The following is a 27,374-nucleotide window of genomic DNA, read 5'->3' as shown; positions in this document are numbered from 1 at the left end:
ATTGAAGTGAACACCATCCCATTTAAAAAGTGCTTGTCTATCATAAAACAAATACAAACGATGGCTTTAAGGAATTTTCCAGTATGTGCAGTTCCCTTTTAGCCACAGGTGCATTCGACCGAGACGGCTAAACTTCATGTCCTCAGATTTGGCAGAGAAGGATAATTGACCAGAGACAATAAAGTTCTTACCAGGATTCCTAAGAGTCCCAAAGAGTTTTTAACAGTTCAGACTTTTCTGCTCTGATGTCATTGGCTCCGACGTGTATCACAAGAGATTTAATGTGCGGAAGATCTGGCAGCATGCGAGGTGTCATGCAGCTTATATCCGCCACTGTAGCACCCGAGAGGCACCGGGTCTCACATCCCCTCAGATACATGGAACACTATGGAGTCGCCAACAATAAGGGTATCACAGGCAGGACGAGCAGGCCCGAACATATCATCACAGGAGACATGACAGGTTTAAAGGGTCATTTCGGGTCATTTCACAAAAATCCAAGCTGAGATCTGAATGCAGAATATTTGCAAGCGCATGGAAGCAGTCTGAGTGTGAGGAGGCGGGGCTAAACTGGAGCACAGGAAGACTGTGCAAACAACAATGTATTTAAGGGCAGATGTACAGTTTTCAAAGAAAGCTGAGCTGTGTATGTGTTTACGTGTTTGTGTGTGTGTGTGTGTTTACTGTGTGTTTGTCAAAAGACTAATGCTCAGTTTCCAAAAGTCTTTCAACACTTTAAACAGTTGTGTGTGTGTCCAGGTGTCTGATGGGAGTCTGACGGTGCTTTCCATCACTCGGGAGGATCGTGGCGCCTACACGTGTCGAGCCTTCAGCCCCCAGGGAGAGGTCATCCACACCACACGGCTGCTAGTACAAGGTAAGTTCCATTATAAGGACATTTTTATGCTTTTTTGTTGCACAAACTGCCTTCGATAAGGAAGTGATTCAATAAACAGGAAGACAAATTGATAGATTGTTTGCAGCACAGTTTAAAAAAAAAAAATACATCATCCTACTTGTTTTCATCCTCAGACAGCATGAAACAAACCCTTACTAATTGATGTGTAAATACTTTTTTTCTGGGGAATCGTTTCTTTTAAACAATGGGGTCCAAAAGTCGGAGTCCAACTTGAAAATATGTCACATTTTCACATAAATCTGGAAGAAAATCAAAAAGTTTGAGGATTTAGAAACATTTAAAAACACAAAAGGTTCTGCCATTTACAATGAAAAAGACATATTTCAGATTCTCAACCGTTTCTAGGTCATCAATTATAATGAAGCAATCAGTGGCATTGATCTTGAATATATAATACTTGTGAGCAGTACTTTGACAGGTAAATAAATATTTTAGTGGAACAGTGTTATGCCCATGAATAAATATGCGATTTTTGTTGTTGTTTGGATTTGTTCTTTCTTTCATTTTATGATTTTATTTTTGATACTGACACTGTTTTTATTGGTGAATATGTACACAGCTCTTGTTGACTCATGTCCCAAACTTTTTAACTGCAGCTTACATTGACAGACATCTGTCAGGTCTACCTTAAGGACATCATACATTTAACTACAGTGAAAGACAATAGATATTAGCAGTTATAAAGCAAATAATAAACACAGCATTAACTACTGACTTTGATATCTATGAAATTCTTGCTGTTTCCCATCAAAATCTACCGAATTCTGCTCATGCAGAATCTCAGTTGACTGTAGTGTCATAACAGGATGCACTTTCCATCCCAAACTCTCAGCGTACTCCCTCACTGAAACTAAGCTCATGTCAAAGTGAATCTCAGTGATCAAAGAGCCTGATAAATCTCAGTACCATCTTCTTTGACTTTCCACCTCCTTATTAAAACCCCCTGCTCCACCCAGATACTCTCTGAGTTCCCTTCTTAGGATATTAAACACTTTCCATGCATCACTTGTTTGTGCAGTTTATGACACGTGATCTCGTAGTCATGATGTGTTTGTTTTATTCCCATATGCACAGTAAATGATGACATCACACAGAAAGCTATAGCATGTATACTATGTTTGCTAAAAAATACCCTCATCCCATGATGCATTGCAGTGTGCTCTTGATAGATGAAGCCCAATGAATACATTGCTGTGAGTGTGTGGGGTGAATGCAGGATCAGCAGGTGGAGTTTGGACGGGCCTCCGTAATGACCAATCACATCAACTCTCCTCACCCCTTTGAAATTCAGCAGACACTTTAATGAGCAGCCGTCAGGGGCTTTGCTGGAGAATAATGCTCTTCTGTCAGAGGTGTAGAGTCACAACACAAATACACAGCACTCCAACTATTATATACAAAATGCAAAACATGATATCAGTGCAGATATTTCTATTCTCTAGAGGGAGTTTTTCCTGTGAAAGAAAATAAGTTTAAAAGATACAACTAGAATCACATTATGCAGCCTGTTTTTCTTTTTGTGAGTTTGTATTCATCTCAGTTTATATATCTGTGTGCAGAATAATCGAACTGCTGCAAGTGCTGCTGAAAGAGCAGCAGGTCAGGAGAGCGGATGGTAGTTGTGAGACCGAGTGGTGTGGGAGAGCGGTATGGAGAGAACATAGAAAACATTTGGTTTTATAATCAGGAATGATGGAGCTGATTTCTAGGTTCACTAATAACCTGTAGAAATATTGCTTTAAACAAATCAATGAAGTATACAACAAGCTACAACACACTGTACACCAGCAGGTCACAGATTATAATGTGTATTCATCTGTAACGACAGACACCAAGTGAACCAACCAGGAACACTTTCTGCTTTAATATGTGTAGACACAGAAATGGAAAGTTAGAAAATTGTAATGAAGATGGAGAAAGCAAAATATATCTGAAAGCTCTGATATATGCAACTCTGCATTACGTAGTAACACCAATGATGTGTCACAGATGACAGACTTCCCTCAGTACACGAACAAATATGTTCTTCCATGTCAGGACTCTTACTGTGTAGACAGAGACTCTGATTCTTCTGTCCAGCAGCAGTGGAGAACAAACACGTTGTGTTCAGGAACAGCTGCAGCTTCCTCACATGCTTTTAATTTGAAAATCCTTTACATTGGTGGCCCCGCCCCTTCCTCTACGGAGCCAAGATGGCGACTGTTTAGGGTAACATCTGGAACACAGGTACAACATTTAAAACACAAGTACAACATCTAAAACACCAGTAGAACATCTGGAACACTAGTACAACATCTGGAACACCAGTAGAACATCTGGAACACAAGTACAACATCTGGAGCACTAGTACAACATCTGGAACACAATACAACATCTGGAGCACTAGTACAACATCTGAAACACTAGTACACCATCTGGAGCACTAGTACAACATCTGGAACACTAGTACAACATCTGGAACACAGGTACAACATCTGGAACACTAGTACAACATCTGGAACACCAGTACAACATCTGAAACACTAGTACAACATCTGGAACACGAGTACAACATCTGGAACACGAGTACAACATCTGGAACACGAGTACAACATCTGGAACACGAGTACAACATCTGGAACACCAGTACAACATCTGGAACACAAGTACAACATCTGGAACACGAGTACAACATCTGGAACACAAGTACAACATATGGAACACTAGTACAACATATGGAACACAAGTACAACATCTGGAACACAAGTACAACATCTGGAACACAAGTAGAACATCTGGAACACAAGTACAACATCTGGAACACTAGTACAACATCTGGAACACAAGTACAACATCTGGAACACAAGTACAACATCTGAAACACAAGTACAACATCTGGAACACAAGTACAACATCTGGAACACAAGTACAACATCTGGAACACTAGTACAACATCTGGAACACTAGTACAACATCTGGAACACGAGTACAACATATGGAACACTAGTACAACATCTGGAACACTAGTACAACAACTGAAACACTAGTACAACATCTGGAACACAAGTACAACATCTGGAACACGAGTACAACATATGGAACACTAGTACAACATATGGAACACTAGTACAACATATGGAACACTAGTACAAAATCTGGAACACGAGTACAACATATGGAACACTAGTACAACATATGGAACACTAGTACAACATCTGGAACACGAGTACAACATATGGAACACTAGTACAACATATGGAACACTAGTACAACATCTGGAACACGAGTACAACATATGGAACACTAGTACAACATATGGAACACTAGTACAAAATCTGGAACACGAGTACAACATATGGAACACTAGTACAACATATGGAACACGAGTAAAACATCTGGAACACGAGTACAACATATGGAACACTAGTACAACATCTGGAACACTAGTACAACAACTGAAACACTAGTACAACATCTGGAACACGAGTACAACATCTGGAACACTAGTACAACATCTGGAACACGAGTACAACATATGGAACACTAGTACAACATATGGAACACGAGTACAACATCTGGAACACGAGTACAACATATGGAACACTAGTACAACATCTGGAACACGAGTACAACATATGGAACACAACACAAGTCGAAGTAATTCACTGACTTAACATTACGTAGTTAAGTTGTTCTTTTTTCCCTCGCCAGAAATCCAGTTGTTTTTTTGGGCCGACCTGATAGTTGACGATGAAACTCGTAGGAATGAACGGTGTTTCGCGTTGAACCGGCAGCATGTGCTTGGCAGGAATATTTTATTATTATTACATTTTTTTTAATGTTCATTCTAAAAAATTGTATTTGTAATAATATTATTTCCTGTCTTATTCTTTGCCTGCATCCACTCACTGACACTATGATGCTAATAGGCTCATCAGAATGAATCAGGCTAATCATGGGGGTGTTGTACAGATAACTTTTGTCAGCTGGAAGAACTTTGACTCGACTCTATTTTACTCCTCTAACCCACCGCTGACCATATGTCATACATATTAAGTAATCTGCACATAATGCTTTAAATAAGTATCTTTTATACGAGCTAGCAGGAAACATTGATACACATTTTTTATCACATGCAGTACATGGATGTTTTTCTCGGAGAAAGCTTTCTCTTTTAATAGCCTGTCTGGCGCTGGAACACCTTCCCTACCCTGAGGAAGAACAGGACTGGTGCACATGGAGGAGCATCAGTCATGATACACTGTTGAGATATTTCTGTCTGGACCGCTGTGGGAGAGCAACAGACTGACGTAGACCTGCTGACACGACCCCCCCCTCGAGTCACGCTGCTAGCATGGCTAATATTAAAGTACATTTTTTTATTAACACAACACTACACTTTAAATAGTGTGTGATGCAGCAGCTGTGTGGGATGAGACCATCGGAAATTAGTTCAGGGACCACAAACCATTTTACATCAGAAATATTTAGACAAGATTAAACTTAACAATTATGTTGACACACTTCAAGAAAAAGAATTTATAATAATCAAGGCCAAATAGAAATAAGAGTCAGCGGCCTCCAACAAGATGTCAGCCTCTCACTAAAGCAATCCTTCTGTCATAACACAAGATCAAGACATATTTAGCAAATGAATCATTAATGTGCAGCATCGTGCACACAAAAGTGCACTTTTTTTTTTTTCCAGAAATTGAAAGTGAACACAGTTTACAGTAGATGTGTGTCTTCGCAGCAGTCGCAGACTCGATCAAACAGCCTTCCAGGTCATGTGATTTAAAGTTCACTGCCCAGATGAACACAGCTGAGTCGTCCTGAACTCTCCTGAACTCAGGGAATTGATGCTCGATCTCCGACTGAAGCATTTTCACAGACTTTTCACCAGATGAATTCCTGCCGTTCTTTTAGAAAATCAAAGTCCTGCTGACTCTACAATAAATACCAGGTGATGTGTACCTTCAGTACGTTAGATACCAGAAGTATGAACTATGAGACATGCAGCACACTGACAGACAATAGAGGTCAATGATTGCTGGATGGCATTGATGGTTGAATAAACTGCCATTAAACCTGGGTCAGACATTCATGTCTCTGTCCAGAACAGCTGTAATGACTTGTTAACTTTGCCTCACACTTTGGTACTAGTGATGTTCCCGTAAGTCTCAGCTATGCATTCATTTAGTACTCTGCTAAATGCACCTCCAGACTTTAGAGAAAACCTTTCTCACTGACTCTATTTTATAAAAACGTTTTTACTATCGTGCGAATGGGTTTTAAATCATAACAACCGTTGTTGACTTCTTTAATCATTTTGTGTCAGTAGGACCTAAAACTTTCTCTAAAATACCGACAAGATAGAAAAAGTGTCCTCAGTGTGCAAAAAAGAAAACTATCAGCTAATACTGAACTGCTTGTTAGCATGCTGTGACTTTGATTTCGATAAAACAGGTGCTTGGTTTTTGTCGTTTATGGGCTGCTTCTCATTGATCCCAGAACAGAGTGAACATGTTTTGCGATGGAGCTCAAAGCCATGGCTGAGCCAGAGTGCTTGTTTGACCCGTCCTGTATAATTTACGGGAGAGACGGATTAATAGAGGGCCTCCTGGAAAGCCACTGAGCAGCAGATCAGCTCAGAGACTACAGAGCCAACAAATCTCCAGCACTCAGCTGGTTCCAAAGAGGGAGGGTTGGCACTCACACACACACACACACACACACACACACACACACACACACACACACACACACACACACACACACACACACACACACACACACACACACACACACACACACACACACACACACACACACACACACACCAGCAACACAGTCATCCAGCACAGGCACACACTCGTCCTGGTTGTCCTGTTAAGGGGCTGGCAGATGGAAATGCTCTGCCTGTTAAAGGATCAGGCCGTGGGCGACGGATCAGAACTAGCATATGGGACGAGCAGTTTATTGTTGCAACACTGGCTCAACTCGGCTCTGTGTGTGTGTGTGTGTGTGTGTGTGTGTGTGTGTGTGTGTGTGTGTGTGTGTGTGTGTGTGTGTGCATGCTGATCGCATTCTTTTAAGTCTGTCCTTGTGTGAACCAAAGTTTTAAACAAATAGGAAAATCAAGGATAAGTGTGTTTTTCTGTGTAAATGGTCTGTACTTGTATAGCGGTTTATCACCTTTTGGTCTCAAAGCGCTTTAACATGGTTTTCCCATTCACACACACTAATGAGACAGATCACCATGAAAGGTGCTGCCATCAGGAGCACATTTACACACCGATGGTTCACCATCAGGGGCAACTAAGGGTTCAGTGTCTTGCTCAAGGACACTTGGGCATGTGGACAGGAGGAGCTGGGGATCGAGCCACCAGCCTTCTGATTAGTGTTCAACCCACTCTACCGTCTGAGCCACAGCCTCCCATGTGTGTACATCCATCATCAGTAGAACATGTTTCAGAGGTCATTAGGAACCAGCCTCCTCCAGTACAGATGCTGGGTGGCGGTGCAGGCTTCATGTGTTTCTGTCCGACGGTGTGGGTCATTTTCAGATATCTGCTTTGAGGGGTTTCAGATGACAGCGGTGCCGAAGAGAAGAGCTCAGTTGCTGACACGGTTCTGTTCTGTTTCTACCGTTCTGGCAGACGTCCTTATTGGAAGAGGCGATGCTGTTTGCACCCTGTGTTGGAGCGATGTTGTACGTGATGGATAAAGCCTCCAAGAGATCTGTATTTGCTATAGAATTATGGTCATGAATGTATGAGAGGGGTGGTATCAGAGTCCCGATGGGACCAAACACCCCTGAACTCCACTTGGCCCAGCTGCAGCAATGTCCTGACTGTAATGGACACTCGCTGTACGCTTATTATTATCATTATTATTTTCTATATAAAAACAATTTGCAAATACTAATATATACAGCTGGCTAACATGTTAAATACTTTTTCCCTATCTTGCTCGGCATAACAACACCAGCATTAAAACGGATTGAGTTAACCTGCAAAAAAACAATTTATTGGAAAAAAAAACAAAGCAGTTGTCAGCTGTAAATCATGACACCTATTTTATAGCACCAAATAAGCTATCAAAAACAAACTAACAGACTTATGCTACAACCCGCCACCAGGGGGCAACAAAGTTGTTTTGCTTCACTTCTGAGGAGCACCAGTCCTCCATTTTTATATAAAGTGGATATGGTTCAAATATGTACTAAAACTGAATAAATAAAAAACCTAGAGTAAAATAAATGTTCATCATATTATCACCATGATCTGTCCGATCATAATGAGGCTTTCCATTTTATTGGTGCACGTTGGGACTGATTCAGTTTTCTGATCTCAGTATTCATCTAAGTCTCTGTTGAGGAATGATTCTCACACTGCACCTAAACATCATATACTGTATCTTCATTCATCACTGTCACATCTCCCCCTCCTCCGCCCATGTACATAAGCTTGCTGTAGCAAAGTTGTTTTTCGCTGTCTAACTTCTCAAACTGCACCCTCTTTATTTCTGAGGCAGCACATTGCTGCACAGATAGTTTCAGCAACATGGCAGCATTCAGACAGCAGAACTGGATCTCTGCTTTCGTCAACTTCTTCTTACATTTGGGTGACATTTCTGTGAATGTACAGGTTGCCACAACAATTATTTTGGAACAATGGATTTCTCCTTGGTGACTTCATGTGATGAACCAGATCTATTTTAAAATTCATGCAACATGGAAAAGACACCATCCATCCATCCATCCATCCACCCATCCAGCCACCCACCAATGTTTTCCTTGTTTTATTTGTGCAGTCACTTGAGGAGAGTCTCAGTGAGACCATTGGACTTCTAAACTTCAGCAACTTGTCGTGCTTCATATAAATTGTGAAATGTAGTTCAAAAGAATCAAATCCAGACATTAGAATGTCTTTGTCTTGTCATGCAGGACAAGGAATGTTTCTGAGCCCTACACTGAGCACTATATCCTATTTTGGGTGGTTTTGCCACATTGGCTCGTATACAAAGTTCTGAGTGGTTTTCTCTGATAAATCCAACCACCATCAAGTAGCTAAAAGCAGTGTGAAGGTAGCTTTTAAAGTCAGTGTGCTCATGGATATGTATGTGGTCAGACGGAGGACAATGATTGCAAATCATGGTATAAATGTATCCATGCGTGTGAGGAGGATGATCCATCTGGCAAAGCAAGGATCACTCAATAAATTCTCATAATCCTTCACTGAGTGCAAAGTAAGTATGTGATATGGCTCTGAGGTATGCGATGACATTAAAAAGAATTCAGCTGTGTGTCTATAAACAGTGTGTGATCAGAAATCCTCCATGTGACCTCTCGCCAGTATGGTAACTGATTCTTGTGCCGTCCTTGTTTGTTCTGTAGATACTGTATTGTGCTTTCTGTTTCCACAAAGTGCTAAAATAACTAAACTACAGCCAGGCATGCACACTTACTGAACTAACCCAATGTAAGTCCAAGTCAAGTCTCAAGTCTTTGATGTGGACTCTGTCTCCATTAACAAAGGCTCATACATGCCTCTATCTCTTCTCACATTGACTATTTTAATGCAGTTTTTTTTTCCCACTTAATATGTCTGCGTTTGTGTGCAACTAATCTAGAAAGCTGCAGGTAGACTTCCTACAGGTGGAGCAGACGGTCTCACATCATCCCGGTACTTAAATCTCTCCACTGGCTCCCTGTTGCAAACACAATTAAGTTTAAAATTCAAATCAACCTCCTGCATATGTGGCTGAACTAAAACCTTTTCAATACACTTTGCATTAGAAAAATGTAAGTCGTAAAGTAAAAAAAAACAGAAAACATGGTTTTGGTAAACAGAGAGATGTGCAGCGCATCTTCAGTACAGCGTGTGGCCTATTACACATGTACATTAACAATATGTCATTTGATCAGATGATTCCAGACATTAGTTTTAGTTTTTTTTACTGCTTTTGAAAAAAAAAAGTGATATTTTCTTTTTCTACTTCACATTGTATCAAAACTGGTTTTTCCTGTCAAGCTAAATATGATATGTAATTGATATTTTATTGGAATTAATCTCCTTCCCTGCTTGACACATTTAGCATCACACCTTTCTCATGAAGCAAAGAGCCCTTTGGTCTGCCTGACCGTTTATGTGTTCTCCTCTAGGACCTCCGTTTATCATCTCGCCACCGGAGAACATCACAGTAAACATCTCGCAGGACGCCTTCTTCACCTGCCAGGCGGAGGCCTACCCTCGCAACCTGACCTACACCTGGTTCTGGGAGGAGGACAATGTCTTCTTCAAGAAGTAAAGTTATGATCTGGTTCATTATTGTCCGCCACATCACCTCAGCTGTCTGTACTGGACCTACTGATCATGAGTCCCAGCTAAGCCTCCTCTGCTAATTCAAACAGCCAAAAAGTGTACAGATATAAATTAGCATTTTTAAGTGACAGTTATTTAGCTGGATAAACATTTAAGGTATAAACATGAGGATCCAACAGTCCTAACTTATCATTTTGAAACAGCAGCAGCAACAATCTAAATGTAATTACTCCTCAAAATTTTTATTTTATTATGTATATTTGATACTAAATTTCTGGCACTTGTCTGTCACACTCTGTTTCAACTTCTACCTTTCGCTGATTAAGTCGCCAGTTTATAAAGTTCAGCTGAGTTTAGCCAAAATACATCTTTAAAAGTCATTACCAAAGTGTTTTGGCATTCATGATGTCACGCATTGAGTTGTGAGAATAAGTTGCTAAAGATACACGAAAACAAAATTTACACAACAGCAGGTTGCAGCACAGTCGAGCAGAGGAAACATTTCCAACTGCATTTCTTGAAGTTAATTGAGTCATGTATAGATGTACAAGTTCACTTCTTTCTTAAGAACTTTGTCCCAGCATATAAAACAAATTTCATTGTGCTGGAGATGACACATGAAACAAGTCTTAAACTCAGTATGATATTGAATTTGGCATTTCACTAGAGGGTCTTCCATAAAGTCTACACAGAATGCTTTCAAGCAGTTTCAGCCATTTGACATGTTGGTTTCACATCTGATTATGGCTGTGTAGTATATCGGTTCTGTATCATTATCATGACCGAAGTTTAGATATCATATTCGATTTTGGATATTGTAATATGGTGACATGGTATAATTATTGTTCTACTTAGTTTTAAAGGCTGCATTACAGTAAAGTAATGTCATGTTCTGAAAATATCAGATTGTTTGAGCTTTTACCAACTAGTTAAAGTCATTATATCCACATTTTATAATCATTTCCTATAAGCACCAGAAGTCATCTCTACGTTCTGGCCACGTAGGCAGTGAGCATGCCTCGTGCTCACGATTGTAATTAAGCAAGAGTTCAACCAGAAAACCAGATCTAAAACCGATCCGTGCTGCAGCAGTGAGACAAAACTGCAGTATCTGTTCCTTTCGGTCACTCAACCACGTACCGCTTCCTGGAAAAGTTGTCTGTGTCTCAATGGCAGAAAGATGCAGATGGATGTATTTTAATGATCTGAAAGAGCTTCAGATAAGACTCCTCATGTCAGAGAAGTAAAGAACAGATTGAGCTGACATGTTGCAGTCGGAGTTTTCTGACAGACAGACATTCCTGGCTGAAGATCCATGTTATTCATTTAAAAGTGAACTTAAGAATGGAGAGCATCACTCATCTTGTTTGAAGGATCTGTAGAAATATCAGTCTCTCTGCGTCGCCACAAGCGGTTGCATTTCCACTGCTCGTGCTCGGAAGTTTTTCGGACGGAGACAATGCACTTGTCCATCCGGCTTACCCATAAAGTGGCCCACAGCCACCAAAGCTTGAAGTTAAGTTCGGTTTATGATGCACATCCTCGATGCATCACATTACATCAACGTCTGCTTCAGTGCCCTGTTTTTGAAGAGGACAGAGTGGACAGGGATAAAGTCACTGTCCTTGTACGTGTGCAAAATAGCCGGACAAAGAGGAGCTTTTCTCCTTTTACTAGTGTTGCCATTTCATGCCAACCAAACTATTATTAAAGGTACAATATGTACAAATTAAGTTATCTCTAGTAATGCCATTTTGAATGGTAAGATAATAGTGAGCTACTGCAGCATCCTGGCAGTCTGCCCTCAGTCTGACTGGTCTTATAACTAACGACTGTAAAATGAGATTGTATGAAGCCAGCTGTAGATGGACAAAGGCTGCGTCTCAATTTGCTTACTTAATGCTTACTTGATAATGTGAGTGCATCAGTGCGTTCACACTGACAAGTCTGGCATCATGCAGTGCGCTATGAGTATCTGGATGGTTTACGCAAAACACTGTAGCACAATACAAATGCAGTTGTCCATGCAGCTGTATTTGCATGGACAACTGCATTCACAGGTGTAATTGTACTAACGGAGGAGAGCGAATCCAGACACTGGAAAGAAATGGTGATTGATGAAGCCTGTAGTTTATGTTGTAGCTTTTACCACAGCAAAACCACTGACACCATGTCATACTAGTTACGAATATAAGTTATTGCTACAATGCCACTATTAGCATTAACAGGTATTTAGAATGGTATTACATGACAGGACCACAGATTGTATATAAAAGTGTTCGTAGCTTCTGGGTCTGAAAAATTAGGCCGATCCAGAAGTGCTTTAAGCTGCAATACCACCGAGTGCCACTAGAGGTTGGTTCCAAAAAAGCCTCAATAAAATGTCTGCACCAGTTATCTCGGTGTTGTTAGCTAAAGTCACTCCTTCTTATCAGTTTTCTGGCAATCCATCTGAAAAAAAAAATCCCATCGCTTTAAAATACAGTGTTTTTGTCTGTTTGATTGACAGGCCTGTGGTGCAGGCATGTTACAGCTGTCGGTTGTAAAAATGTAGTATCGTCGTGTTTCCACTCAGATCAGTCAGATCCACCGCTCACTCCTTCCCAGCTCGTCCAAATATGGTCACTTCCTGCTCCGAACCGCTCTTTCTCTTTTTCTTTTGCTGTGTTGACTGCTCACTGAAGGTCAGCAGATGTGAAATAATTCAACTGTATGACAGAAAATGATCCAAAAAGCAGTTGAAAAGAAAACAGGAACAGGAAGGAAAAGCTCAGGATTGTGTTCCCCCTTTAGTAAGGCTGAGGATGTATTAAAGGTGTTCCATGTCCTGTGGATGGCGGTCCCACCAGATGCCTGCAGTAATCTCAGAGCCCAGTAATTCATTCTTCATGCCTACAGAATCCGTTCCTGGGAGTGGAGGTGTTGAACACAAACAACTGGCATCATGTGCTGATAAATCAGCTCACTACTGTCACATATGGTGAGAGAAATGTGTGATAAGACTCCAGTAATCAGCGATATCTTCAAATTGTATGTTGGATTGGGATAAAAGATAAGTCCAGCAATCAATGTAGCTTGGCCCAGTGTGACCCGTGGCCGCAGGCTTTTACTCATAGTCAGAACCGCTACTGCAATACTCTAAATGGCTGATGCTACTTCAGATTTGACATATTTTGACTAGAAACGGGTCATTTTACTCTCATGAATAACGGGACAAAGAAATAAAGGGTTTCTGTCATCAGTATGTCCAGACAATATGGATGATGCAGATTCTTCTTTCAGTGGTTTTGATTACTGTCATGACTGAGGACTACAAGGTGTAGTTTTATGAATCATTGCCTTGATTGGCTAAAATTCACGTGTTGAATCTTTTCAAAATCCAAAACATTTTCACAGTTGTCATGTTGGTTTGAAAAGTAGCAAACATGACCAGTTTGCAAATTATCTCTGCTTAGATTTTTCTGCTTTTAAGGCTTTAGTAATCCATTTTCATCTGACAGAAATACATTTTTTGACACAGCAACAATGGAAGTATCAACCATGCGGAGTATGTTTCTGCTCTCTCAGCTCTACCTCTCCAAAGACTTATATAACACACCCCTGGTTGGATGTGAAATGGACATCAGAGGGGGCAAATTGAAGGAATACAAAATGTCTGTTGCCTTGACTACAGCAACAGGCTGGCCAGTCAGCTGTCCCATATCTCTTGCATGGCTCAGCTACCATTGCAGCTCCCTCTCTTTCCAAATAAAACCATATGTCTGGGGCGGAGGAAAGAGAGCTGGAGACGGCTGTAACTATAGACTCAGCAGACGTCCTGCAAAGCATGAGACGGCACTGAATGAAGTCGTGTGCCCTTGTACTTACCATGGACTTTTAAAAATGCTCTACAAGCTAGAAATGTATAAGAATTATTAGATAAATGAATGAATTTCTGTTGAATAAACTATAAAGAAAAGAGACACTAAGAAACCCCTTCAAACTAAGGACCAGAGTATAAGATCGGCAGTATAGTTCCTACAGGTCTGTTTTTCTGGTGAGATTTCTTAGTCAGGAAATTTAGTTTTGACATGTCTCATTGCTCATATTCTCCAAATATAATGAGATCAAAAAGATGGATCCTTTGGAGCTGAAGATAGAGCCTCAAATGTTTCTTTTCAAAGTCTGAAAAGACAAACCTGATGGTGTCATAGTGATGTAATCAGGGTTGTATCAGTGGGATCTTGTCAAATACACCTGCGGTTGCATGCACTGATGTTTCCAATTATCACAAGTTAATTCTATAAAATGTCATTTCATAGAATTATTACAATTATTGATTCTGAGCTTTCACTCAACCACCACATGAATCTTCTTTACTGAAAATGAAAAGGTCAGGGCATTAATGTCAGGAAAACAACGTGTTGCTTGGTTTTATGGATTGTGTTGACATTGTGTAATTTAATATCATGTCCAACTGTTTGTTTACTTTGAAATGTTATTTACAGCAGTTTATGTAGATTTGTTTTAAAATGTTCATGTCAAACCATCATTGTAACATTTCTTTAAATACCAAAAGAAAATGTCATTGGTTCTTCGCTTTTAAATGGTTTCATTTAAATGACTGTGTTTCTTTAGTCTCTTTTAGAAAAGGGAAAGAAAAGCCTGATATTTTAAAGGGGAATCCACCAGTGTGACACATGAATGACAGTTTACTCATCAGTACTACTGCACTGTGAGACCAGCCGTGTAATATCTGCTGTTCTTCTGGAGGGAAAGTTCTGAAGTCAGAAAAAGTCCCTCTGATGGTGATAATAGTGCCGTCAACAGGATCGTCTCAGATTAAACTTGTCTTTTAAAATGGAGGTGTGGAGTTTGACAGGTGTGCGTGTTGGAAGGATCTAAGGAAAAGTTGCATTCATGGAAATGTGGGATTTTTTTTGGAGTCCTGAAATCGGAGACTTCTACGACTAACATTTACACAATCCTTTTGTTAATCTGCGTCTCAGCAGTATACTGCAGCAGTGCAATGCTAAAATGCTGGAGTACCTCTACAAGGTTTATTTTAATTGGAGGAAGTTTCATACATTGAATCCATTATCTTTTTTGGGTGAATTAAAATGAGTATTTCTCAGTTTTTTCGATGCATCATTCAACCATTGGTAAAAAGTAACTCAGGACGACCTTAAATGATAATGCAGTTATCTTTTACAAATGTAGTATCCAATGGTTTTTAAAGCTTTGTTCATAGTACGGACGGACATTTATGTGACTGCCTCCTTTTTTTATGAAAAATGTCAAGATACTGTTTACACAGTTACTCCAATTGTCAGATCAATGTGAAGTAAAAAGCACAATGTTTGCCTGAAATGTAGTGGAGTAGAAATATAAAACTGTCCACACTGAATACTCGAGTGAAGTAAAAGTAACTCAGAAATGTACTTAAACACAGATGAAATGCATTTAGTTCATCTCACTGCGATTAGTTAACTTCCACTGAATGTCAAAACTTAGTGATCTAATGACAATTGACTCTATACAAATATATATTTAAACGCTGAGCTTCCAAACATGTGAATGTGACCCCAGAGCTCACTAAAGGAGAGCACCTTTTGGAGAACATGGTTTTTGTGGGATGAATGTGAAGCGGAGGAATCTGCAGGGTGCTCAGCGAAGCATGAACACAGATCTCTGTGATCCCGTTCTTCTGTTCAAACACAGCCTCCAAACTGAAGGGTTTATACAGTTTTTACAAGTGTGAAGTCTTTGGTATCAATAATTCCATCAACTTCACACACTTGAAGTATTTTTGTGCTATAGGGTAGTAACTAATAAGCAGGGGATTCCCAGCTGCCTTTGAAGGCTCCAGACTTAAAGTTCCTCTGCAACCAGCCGTTCTGCTGCGAATAAATCAAGCTTGATGCTGAACATCATTCATGTCGAAGTCAGAGCTACACATCCACAGGGAGCAAAACACAACGGTATTGTTGTCATATTCACAAACGTTTGCATCATACACAAGCGACGGTACGACACTGTTGGTATCTGTGCTTAAATATTCTCCAGCAGATGATGGAAAATTATTGGCCAGAAACAAATATTCAGTACCAAGAAGGCATCGGTAAAGCTGCTAACGAGTGTTTTAACACAGTGTGACTTATTTTGAAATACGACTTTGATTTTTGTGAAGTACCAGCACTGAAGTCAAATAAAACACCTAGTCCGCTGATTCTAAGCAGAACGTTTCCCTTCTTTTCATCTCCACAGTGACCTGAAGCGCAGAGTCAGTATTCTCATTGATGGCTCTCTCATCATTGCCCAAGTCAAGCCAGAGGATGCTGGGAAATACACCTGCGCTCCCAGCAACAGCCTGGGCCGACCGCCGACTGCCTCTGCCTACCTAACAGTTCAATGTGAGTGTCCAGTACTTCTTCACACTTTGTATTTTTTACATGTGCTAAACTATAAAGGCTGTAAGGGCTCCTCATGTTTATCATTCATATGTTTTAAAGCCAAGTTGAACTCACCTCTGGTATCATTTGCAACTAACTCTAAAGGCTAATCATGCTCGGGATTCAACTCGTAATTCCACTAGTTCTCGATATATTGATGATTAAATAAGTGACACTCAAAGTTTAAGGATATCTGTAGGTATTTATTTTGATGACCAAACACACTAAAGATTCTTATGCTTGTAGCTTTTGTCTGGAGTTTCCAGGGGCTTTAAAAGGCACATATCATCATCATCTACTGAAGAAGTGTAAACAAAGAATTGTGAGATTCCTCAAAGTAGCCTCCTTCTTGCTTTCTCAACAAGCTTCATGACATCACCTGAAGCTTTTCCAACACACTCGAAGGAGTTCCCACATAAACACACAACTCCCACCTCATCACAGCTCCTCTTCCATGTTCCAGAGTGGAGCCACACATCACCATCTCTGATGGAGACAGTGGTTGAACCAGAAATCGCCCATTTGGACTCATGAGACCAAAGTACAGATTTCCACTGTTTGAATGTCCTTGTGTTTCTTGGTCCAAGCAGTTCTCTTCTTCTTGTTAGGTGCCCTCAGTAGTTGTTATATGTCAGAGGCAGGTAGGACCCAAAACACACTAAACAGGAGGTTCAAAAGTAAAAAGGGTGTATGTGGCTGCTAAAAAGGAAAAGAAGGAATCCAACGTGATGATTCTGGCAACTTCTCTTCCATAATAGCTCTCCACTGATTATTATATACCGTATATATATATATATATGTATGTGTGTCATTAAAAACAGACCTCTGTGATTGTCCCTCTGGCCCTATGTCAAACTGCGGTAGATCTGCATGTCCACAAATCGTCTCATTTGGATGTTCAACACGCTCGGTGCATCCTCGGCACCGTGGAATCGATTTGGATGTTGCAGCTGTCTCCAGGCTTCCTCTGTCCCGCCTCACAGCCAAACACCTAATCCCTCTCAAACACACTAGCGCTTCCTCTCATCAACTTTTCTATTTTACATATGTTTGCCAGCTCCTCATATCTAATTTCTACTCATTTCTGGTTATATATTAATGTACGCACCAACACACCTCTCCTCCTCCTCCTCCTCCTCCTCCTGTCTCCATCACGGGTTGCTGCTTCTTCCTTTCCCTCCTCCCATAAAGCACTCTGTCAGTCCATCCGTCACTCCCAGCTTAAGCCTGTGTGATTTTATCACTTAAGTAAAAGCATGTGGTTTATGTTTGAAGCAGGCGGGCGGAGGCAGGACGAGCTCAGCGATTATCACCTCGTCGACCGCTGACCGGCCACAGTAGTCAAGGCAACAGACATTTTGAATTCCCTCGCTCTCCTGCCTCCTTCGATGGCTGTACGTTGCATTGTGGTGTGTGTGTGTGTGTGTGTGTGTGTGTGTGTGTGTGTGTGTGTGTGTGTGTGTGTGTGTGTGTGTGTGTGTGTGTGTGTGTGTGTGTGTGGGTGCGTGTGCCTGCGTGTGTGTGTGTGTGTGTGTGTGTGTGTGTGTGTGTGTGTGTGTGTGTGTGTGTGTGTGTGTGTGTGTGTGTGTGTGTGTGTGTGTGTGTGTGTGTGTGTGTGTGTGTGTGTGTGTGTGTGTGTGAACAGAGGTGGGCAACACCAGTGGTGAGAGGGAGGGGGATGTGAGAGGGAGGGGGGATTACATCATCACTGTAAGACCAGGGACTTTTCTCTGTCAGACTGCAGAGGGCTCTCTGCTCTGTTCTTCTCATTCCTCTTATTCTCATCTAGTCCTTTTGTTCTGTCTTCCTCTCTTTATCCCTCTCTATCAGCCCTCGACATTCACTCTCCATTTGTTTCTCTCCCCTCTCCCTCTTTCTGTTTAAATCTCTCTCCCACACTCTCTTTGTCTTTCCTCCCTGAAGGGTTAGCCAGTGAATAACTTCCCCAAAGCATCTTGCAGTGGGAACCAGTGTGTGAGTGATAGTGCTGTCTGAGGGCTATATTTAGAAACTTGGCTGATATTCTTGTCTGTGGTGCTGGTGGCGGTCCTCCTCTGGGCTCTGTGTGACAGAGCGCTGGCAGGCCAGCGGGTTTTGAAATTCAGAGGACAGCTGCTGTACTTTAAAGTTGTTTTGGCAATAGTGTGGTCCGTTTGGACCACTTCACCGTGTCACAATCATTTGCTTGCTGGCTCATCTCCTCTCCTCTGGAGGACCTTCTGACTGCCTCTGTCACCTCACCCTTCCCTCTCACCCAGCAGCTCCTCTCTACCTTATGTCATCCAGTCACATATTTCTCTCTCACCTGTCCTCTTTCCCATGCTCAGCCTCACTCATCCTTCCCTCCATCACTTCACTGCCCCCCCCCCCCCACACACACACACCATCTATCATCCTTATCACCCAGTCCCAGTGCTGACTGTGAAGCTGTCCTCCTGAACTTTCCCTCCTCTTTCCTTTCCCTTTCCTTCCTTATATGGACTCTGTTTTTTTACATGCATGTCTGTTTCTGCCTGAATGGAATCACTTGACTGTATTGAATCCTCATTCTTTGAGACTTTTGTCATAGCAGCACAAAGCCAGTGGAAGCACAGATCCAGACATTTTGGTACAGCGGAAGGGGCTTTTTTTTATCTGCGCCTGTGCTGAGTTGCTGTTTCCATGGCTCAACATGAACCGTGCTGCTGCAGGATGGGTGGAAGAGTGCAACAAGGGGTGTGTCAGTAAAGCCGTGTTATTGCAGTGCAATTTTGGTGTAATTTTTTAGGTGAAACTCTGCTTACACTTCTGCCAGCTCAAACCAGGTTTTAGTACAGTGCAGCCAAAGGAGGCTTTTTCCTGAGTTCAGTTGGCAGAGCACAAGATAACGATCACAAATCTCACCTACAGGTTTTGTGGATGTTGTACATATTTCATTCCACTTAAATATATAATTCAAACTAAATCTTTTGAATGCAACCTTCCGATTCAATTAATCATATCAAAAAAATTAAGTTGACTCTTGTCGACTGAATTGGATGTGAATCAGACAGTTGGTGCACATCATGAAAATGAGAAATTAGACCTGCTGCGCCGAGATTCATGAAAATAGAACCCTTAAAGTACAAAATATGGAAAAATATAAAAGGAAAGTCCCAAATTTAGAACAGATATAGTAATAAAACCCATAAAATCAGATCTGATTTGATTCGACTAAATGACATGAAACTTGCGATGTGATGCAATGTGTTGTTGTTTTTTAATGTTGTCTCTAACTGATTTAGTTTGAATTATATATTTAACTGAACAAACTATTATCCATATTGGATAATCCTGACCACCCTCTCCACCACCTGCTGCAGGGACAGAGGAGGACGTTCTCCAAAAGACTCCTCCAGCTCCGCTGTCACAGGAGATCATTCCAGATACAGGAGATCATTCCTGATACAGGAGATCATTCCAGATACAGGAGATCATTCCAGATACAGGAGATCATTCCTGATACAGGAGATCATTCCTGATACAGGAGATCATTCCAGATACAGGAGATCATTCCTGATACATATCATCCCTGAAACAGGAGATCATTTCAGATACAGGAGATCATTCCTGAAACAGGAGATCATTCCAGATACAGGAGATCATTACAGATACAGGAGATCATTGCAGATACAGGAGATCATTCCCGATACAGGAGATCATTCCCGATACAGGAGATCATTCCTGATACAGGAGATCATTCCAGATACAGGAGATCATTCCTGATACAGGAGATCATTCCAGATACAGGAGATCATTCCTGATACGGGAGATCATTCCTGATACAGGAGATCATTCCCGATACAGGAGATCATTCCAGATACAGGAGATCATTCCAGATATGGGAGATCATTGCAGATACAGGAGATCATTCCCGATACAGGAGATCATTCCAGATACAGGAGATCATTCCTGATACAGGAGATCATTCCTGATACATATCATCCCTGAAACAGGAGATCATTCCTGATACAGGAGATCATTCCAGATACAGGAGATCATTCCTGATACAGGAGATCATTCCCGATAAAGGAGATCATTCCAGATACAGGAGATCATTCCTGATACAGGAGATCATTCCCGATAAAGGAGATCATTCCAGATACAGGAGATCATTCCACATACAGGAGATCATTCCTGATACAGGAGATCATTCCTGATACAGGAGATCATTCCAGATACAGGAGATCATTCCTGACACAGGAGATCATTCCTGATACAGGAGATCATTCCTGATACAGGAGATCATTCCAGATACAGGAGATCATTCCTGATACATATCATCCCTGAAACAGGAGATCATTCCTGATACAGGAGATCATTCCAGATACAGGAGATCATTCCCGATACAGGAGATCATTCCTGATACAGGAGATCATTCCTGATACAGGAGATCATTCCAGATACAGGAGATCATTCCTGATACATATCATCCCTGAAACAGGAGATCATTCCTGATACAGGAGATCATTCCAGATACAGGAGATCATTCCTGATACAGGAGATCATTCCCGATAAAGGAGATCATTCCAGATACAGGAGATCATTCCACATACAGGAGATCATTCCTGATACAGGAGATCATTCCTGATACAGGAGATCATTCCAGATACAGGAGATCATTCCTGATACAGGAGATCATTCCCGATAAAGGAGATCATTCCAGATACAGGAGATCATTCCACATACAGGAGATCATTCCTGATACAGGAGATCATTCCTGATACAGGAGATCATTCCAGATACAGGAGATCATTCCTGATACAGGAGATCATTCCCGATAAAGGAGATCATTCCAGATACAGGAGATCATTCCACATACAGGAGATCATTCCTGATACAGGAGATCATTCCTGATACAGGAGATCATTCCTGCTGACCACAATTAGTCTGTACAATAACTCACCTCTGGCAAAATCCATCACATAACAATAACACTGTTGACTGTGTTTCTTGGTTGTTTGTATATAATATATATAGATATACACTGTACTGTATATACTGTGCATTTTATATTTTATATTTTTTACTGCTATTTTATTGCTTTTCTATTATTCTATTATTATCTTATTGCTTCTGTATGCTGCTGTAGCGAAAAAATGTCCCCTCGGGGATTAATAAAGTAACTACCTAACCTAACCTAACCTAACCTAACCTAACCTAACCTAACCTAACCTAACCTAACCTAACCTAACCTAAATAAATGTGTCTGAAGTTTAAAGTGATTCAAACATGAACATACAGGCAGAGATTATTACTGTCAATGAATCATATAAAGAGAGCCTTTGTTATGAAAACACTGACTTTTGGTTTGTTTGGTGCAGATATTAATAAGTCCAAACTTGATTTTGTTCAACAGTTAAGTGTTTGAGCAAAACAAATGACATCAGACTCTGGGTTTTGTGCTGATTATGCTTGAATATTAACTTGCTAAGATAAGACAGTTAACATTGTTAACATAATCTGCTAAATATTAGCATGTTAGCATCACTGAGAGCACGACAACATGCTGATTTCTTTGTTTCTACAGCATTTGCAGGAAACCATCTTATTGATATGAGAGCAGGTTGTAATGACATTTAATCTTAAACCAATGAAAAATAAAACAATTTCTAGTTTTGTGGAAGTGCATTTTTAATTTAAGATGAGGAATAAAACTGATATGCAGAGGAGTTCAGCTTTGAACAGAATTCACTCTGCAAATACACAACCGCTGCTCTGAGACCAGCTCTGTGCTCCACATAAATACATTCATTTATCACTTTATGATGAGCCCACTTCCCATAAACTGTGTGATTTCCCAAGATTCTCCAAACAGCTATTCAGCAGCCTGGATTACCCGCGCTGCAAAACGATGTTTCATCCCCCGTCTCCTTCTCTGTGTTTCTTCACCAGATCCTGCCCGAGTGGTCAACATGCCACCTGTCATCTACGTGGCCATCGGTCTGCCCGGCTTCATCCGCTGTCCCGTGGATGCTAACCCCCCCGTAACGCTGGTGAAGTGGAAGAAAGACGGCCTCCCTCTGCGGATAGATAAGGTGAGCTGGTGCGATGCTGCAGCTGTGGTTCCACTCACTTCACTCCGTCTCAGACCGGAAACACAAGCTTCATGTCATTCCATTTTTCACCTTGTTCCTTTGTCTCCCATCAAAAAGTACAGATCCAGGACTTTCAAATTTTCGCTTTAGCATTTTTGGTATAAGCAAACATAGCTCCTCCTCGTTCACTGACCGTGACCTCTCCATCCACAGTACCCCGGTTGGAGCCAAATGGACGACGGGAGCATCCGTGTGGCAGAGGTGACAGAGGACTCTCTTGGCACCTATACCTGCATGCCTTACAATGCCCTGGGTTCCATGGGATGGTCCCCTCCCGCTCCCCTGGTGCTAAAGGTACGCACATTCAATATGCACGCATCCATCAGGAGGTGCAACATCTGTGCAGCTCATTGGTTTTATCTGTTGTGGCTGTTTCACCCCGGACAGGACCCTCCCAAATTCTCAGTGGTTCCTGCCGGGGAGTACAGGCAGGAGGCCGGGAGAGAGCTGGTCATCCCCTGTGAGGCCGAGGGAGACCCCTTCCCCAACATCACATGGAGGAAGGTGAGACGGCCTCACGTACACCTGCTGCTCGTCAGTCAGTCCTTCACGCTGTGTTTTATCACATTCAGTGTTTTCCATCGAGGGAGCTTCATTTGTGAAACCTGTGTCTGTAGTGGGTGCTCAGATTTTAATTGCCTAATCTGCTGTATGTCATTTTAGCATTTTTAATCACATTTTAATGATGCCTATAAAATATGCAATCACAAGAACATATTAGATGCTCTCAATTGTTTGCTTAATTACGAGGTGTGTTTAATCCTGATCCCTGACTAGTGCATGATCAGCTATTATTTCTGTCACTTATTGAATACACTTTATATTAATTTTCAATATAATTTGTATTGTAGCATATGTAAAATTTAAGATTTTTGTAGTCGCTGGTAAAGGTATTGAACTTTGTCTGATGCACCTCTCTGCTTCTATGTCGTCGGCTGACTCCGTCTCTCTGTCGGCCGGGTGGACTGAAGGTAGGGAAGCCCAGTAAAAGCAAGCACAATGTTCTGCCCCGGGGCAGCTTACAGCTGAAGTCCCTCACCAAGGAGGACCACGGGGAGTGGGAGTGTGTCGCCACCAACGTTGCCACGAGCATCACTGCCAGCACGCACGTCCAAGTCATAGGTAGCTGTCACGGACATGAACACACAAACACACACACACACACGTTTGACACACTTACACATACAGATTGTCTTTATTTAACAAATACAGAACTGGCAGCTTCTTATTTCTTGCTGGCGACTGAATTGATTAAAAAACACCGCCCCTGGCTGACTTCTTAATATTTGTAGTTAATCCATTTTAAACAGTGTAACAGAGTCTTAATTATTCACTTGATGGCTACAAACATGATGTTGTGCTCAGAGACGAAGAGTAAAGTGTTCGTGTCCCAGGAGTCTGAAGTACAAGTCCTTTTTCTTGTACAGCAAATTATACAGTGCATCCCGAAAGTATTCACAACGCTTCACTTTTTCCACATTTTGTTGTTACAGCTTTATTCCAAAATGGATTGAATTCATTTTTTTCCTCAAGATTCTACACACAATATCCCATAATGACGTGAAAAAAGTTTTTTGGAAATTTTTGCAAATCTATTCAAAATAAAAGACAAAAAAAAAAAAATCACATGTACATAAGTATTCACAGCCTTTGCCATGACACTCAAAATTGAGCTCAGGTGCATCCTGTTTCCACTGATCATCCTTCAGATGTTTCTACAACTTGATTGGACTCCACCTGGTAAATTTAGTTGATTGGACATGATTTGGAAAGACACACACCGTCTATATAAGTTGACATGTCAGAGCACAAACCAGGACATGAAGTCCAAAGAATTGTCCGTAGACCTCCGAGACAGGATTGTATGGAGGCACAGATCTGGGGAAGGGTACAGAAACATTTCTGCAGCATTGAAGGTCCCAATGAGCACAGTGGCCTCCATCATCCGTAAATGGAAGAAGTTTGAACCACCAGGACTCTTCCTAGAGTCGGCCGCCTGGCCAAACTGAGCGATCGGGTGAGAAGGGCCTTAGTCAGGGAGGTGACCAAGAACCAGATGGTCACTCTGACAGAGCTCCAACGTTGCTCTGTGAAGAGAGGAGAACCTTCCAGAAGGACAACCATCTCTGCAGCACTCCACCCAGCAGGCCTGTATGGTAGAGTGGCCAGACGGAAGACACTCCTCAGTGAAAGGCTCATGACAGCCCACCTGGAGTTTACCAAAAGGCACCTGAAGGACTGTCAGACCAGGAGAATAGGTGCCAAGCTTATAGCATCATACTCAAAAAAAGACTTGAGGCTGTAATTTCTGCCAAAGGTGCTTCAACAAAGTATTGAGCAAAGGCTGTGAATACTTATGTACGTGTTATATTTTCATTCTTTAGTTTTTATAGATTTTCAAACATTTTAAACAAACTATTTTCACTTTGTCATGATGGGGTATTGTGTGTAGAATTTTGAGGAAAAAAATGAATTGAATCCATTTTGGAATAAAGCTGTAACATAACAAAATGTGGAAAAAGTGAAGCGCTGTGAATACTTTCCGGATGCACTGCAAGTAGCATCACTCAGTAGAAGGCTGTGAGATATATTTGATGTTGGCTCCCTGAACTACTACTACTAACTACTACCCACTTGTTCATAGACAAACCTCAACTCCCCAAACTAGCAAGAAGATCCATGAAACATCCACGCAAAACATGTTGTAAAAAAGGTTTTGCCAGTGAATCGGTAGCTGCTCACGTTCGTTGATACAAATACTGTAAAACAACTCAATTACAAGTAAAAGTTTTGCATTTAAAATGTGCTTATAGGAAATAATCATGTCTGCTGACCCTGATGTTTTCTCTCTGGCTCCCATTGTTCAGAAATACAGTCACAGCATTTAACTCACTAAACCACAGCTTCTCCTTTTCATACTTCTGATTGTGTACAGTTTACACAAAATATGTATTCCAGACGCTAAGCTAAGCTAAACTAAGCTAAGCTAAGCTCCTGCTCCATAGTAAATGCACAGACACGAGAGTGATGTCGATCGTCTCAAACGAACACCTAAAGTGCATTCATTAATTTGTACTGCTGGGGTCAAAGGTCATCACTGCAGGTGAAGTTGAGGAGAGGTTTAGTGATTTAATTAAGTCTAGTGATTTGATTCAGGAATAACCGACACACACACACACACACGCACACACACGCACACACACGCACGCACGCACACACACACACACACACACACACACACACGCACACACGCACACACACGCACGCACACGCGCACACGCGCGCACACACACAAACAATCCATAAAAACAATGCACTGACTGTCTCCTGGGCTAAACTGATTTTGCTCTGGTATTATGAAATGTTGATTTTCTAAATGCAGGCGGTGGCCTAGTTTTTCCTCCGCCTGCCGTCGCTCTTTGTCCTGGCTGACCACTCTAACTCCTGTCTGGATGTCAGCCAATCAAATCAGAGCAGTACAATGACCGTATTGAACCGGCTCCAGATTGGTTTTCTGTTATTTTGGCTCAAGTACAGAGTTTAAACAATGGAAGTGTAAAATATTATTTTTTTCATAACAATGTAAAATAAGAATTTTGGCAGGTCAAAATATTCTGAGCCATAATATTTGCAGTATTTACTTTTGCGGGTAAAACATATTTTGAGGTGTTGACGACATTATTCACGCCAACTGAAATATTCTTATTTGCAGTTTGGACGCTATGTCACAAATTGCTTAAAAAGTGAATTTAAGCAGTAAAATGAATGAGTTGTACCACAGCAGAGCCGCTCGGTGACTAATGAGCCCTTTCAAGACCTGCTCTCCCTCTCTGCAGGCACAAGCCCCCACGCCCCCACCACCGTCCACGTGGCAGCGTCCTCCACCTGGGCCAACGTGTCCTGGGAGGTGGGCTACGACGGGGGCTTTCAGCAGACATTCTCAGTCTGGTACGGCCATGTGTGAGTCATCCCAGCATGCTTTGCTTCCTGCTTTTTTTTCTTCTTCCAATACATCCTCTGTTATCTCTGAAAATGTCTTTTCCAGGGTTGTGTTCAGAACAGTTGTGAAAACGTAAAGATGGAAAATACACGAAGAACCAGTGTCAGTGAGTTTTCATCTCTAATCTTGGAACACGTTCAAATACAACAAAATGTTGCAACTAAACTGAACATGACCCAAAACTTCTCCGTCCGGCTGCTGCTGCTGCTGCTTCGCCACCGCTTAACTGAAAAGGGGTTGAAATGTTTAATATACAGATTCATTTAGAAGATTTTTACTTTTTTACGTATCCAACATGCTGCTGGTGTCGTAAAAATATGTGTCCAATATTTCAACTTCTACAAGAAGTACGAAGTACTGTTTCAACCCATGTCTGCAAAGGAAACATCTGCACTTCAGTTGAGGAGTGTGTGCAGCTTATGGAGCGAGTAGATGTCAGAAAAGTCAGGATTATGAGCATACATTCATACCACACATGAGCAGTGTAAACATTCATATCATTGTGTCATGCTCACTGAAGAAGTATGATCGTTTAAATTGCTACCAACTTGCAATGGTGGAAGAAGTGTTCAGTTGATCAGCACAGCTTCTTGCTCATAATAC

General features: G+C 41.4%; 1 protein-coding gene across 1 annotated transcript in view; it reads left to right on the top strand.

Moving 5' to 3' along the window:
* Positions 1-27,374, top strand: part of LOC138629793 (protein turtle homolog B-like) — a 98,583-nt gene that overhangs the window by 34,903 nt on the left and 36,306 nt on the right. The window contains exons 4-11 of the mRNA XM_069713729.1: positions 760-877; positions 10,065-10,206; positions 16,471-16,616; positions 22,569-22,711; positions 22,925-23,065; positions 23,159-23,275; positions 23,743-23,893; positions 26,608-26,731. Coding sequence (XP_069569830.1) covers positions 760-877; positions 10,065-10,206; positions 16,471-16,616; positions 22,569-22,711; positions 22,925-23,065; positions 23,159-23,275; positions 23,743-23,893; positions 26,608-26,731 — 1,082 coding nt within the window. The remainder of the gene's footprint in view (positions 1-759; positions 878-10,064; positions 10,207-16,470; positions 16,617-22,568; positions 22,712-22,924; positions 23,066-23,158; positions 23,276-23,742; positions 23,894-26,607; positions 26,732-27,374) is intronic.

The sequence above is a fragment of the Brachyistius frenatus genome, unplaced genomic scaffold (assembly GCF_029030835.1).
Source record: "Brachyistius frenatus isolate BFR_SWC_R1_liver_20210118 unplaced genomic scaffold, ASM2903083v1 Contig_121, whole genome shotgun sequence".
Taxonomy (NCBI): Eukaryota; Metazoa; Chordata; class Actinopteri; family Embiotocidae; genus Brachyistius; species Brachyistius frenatus.
This window is presented reverse-complemented; position numbering and strand designations above follow the sequence as displayed.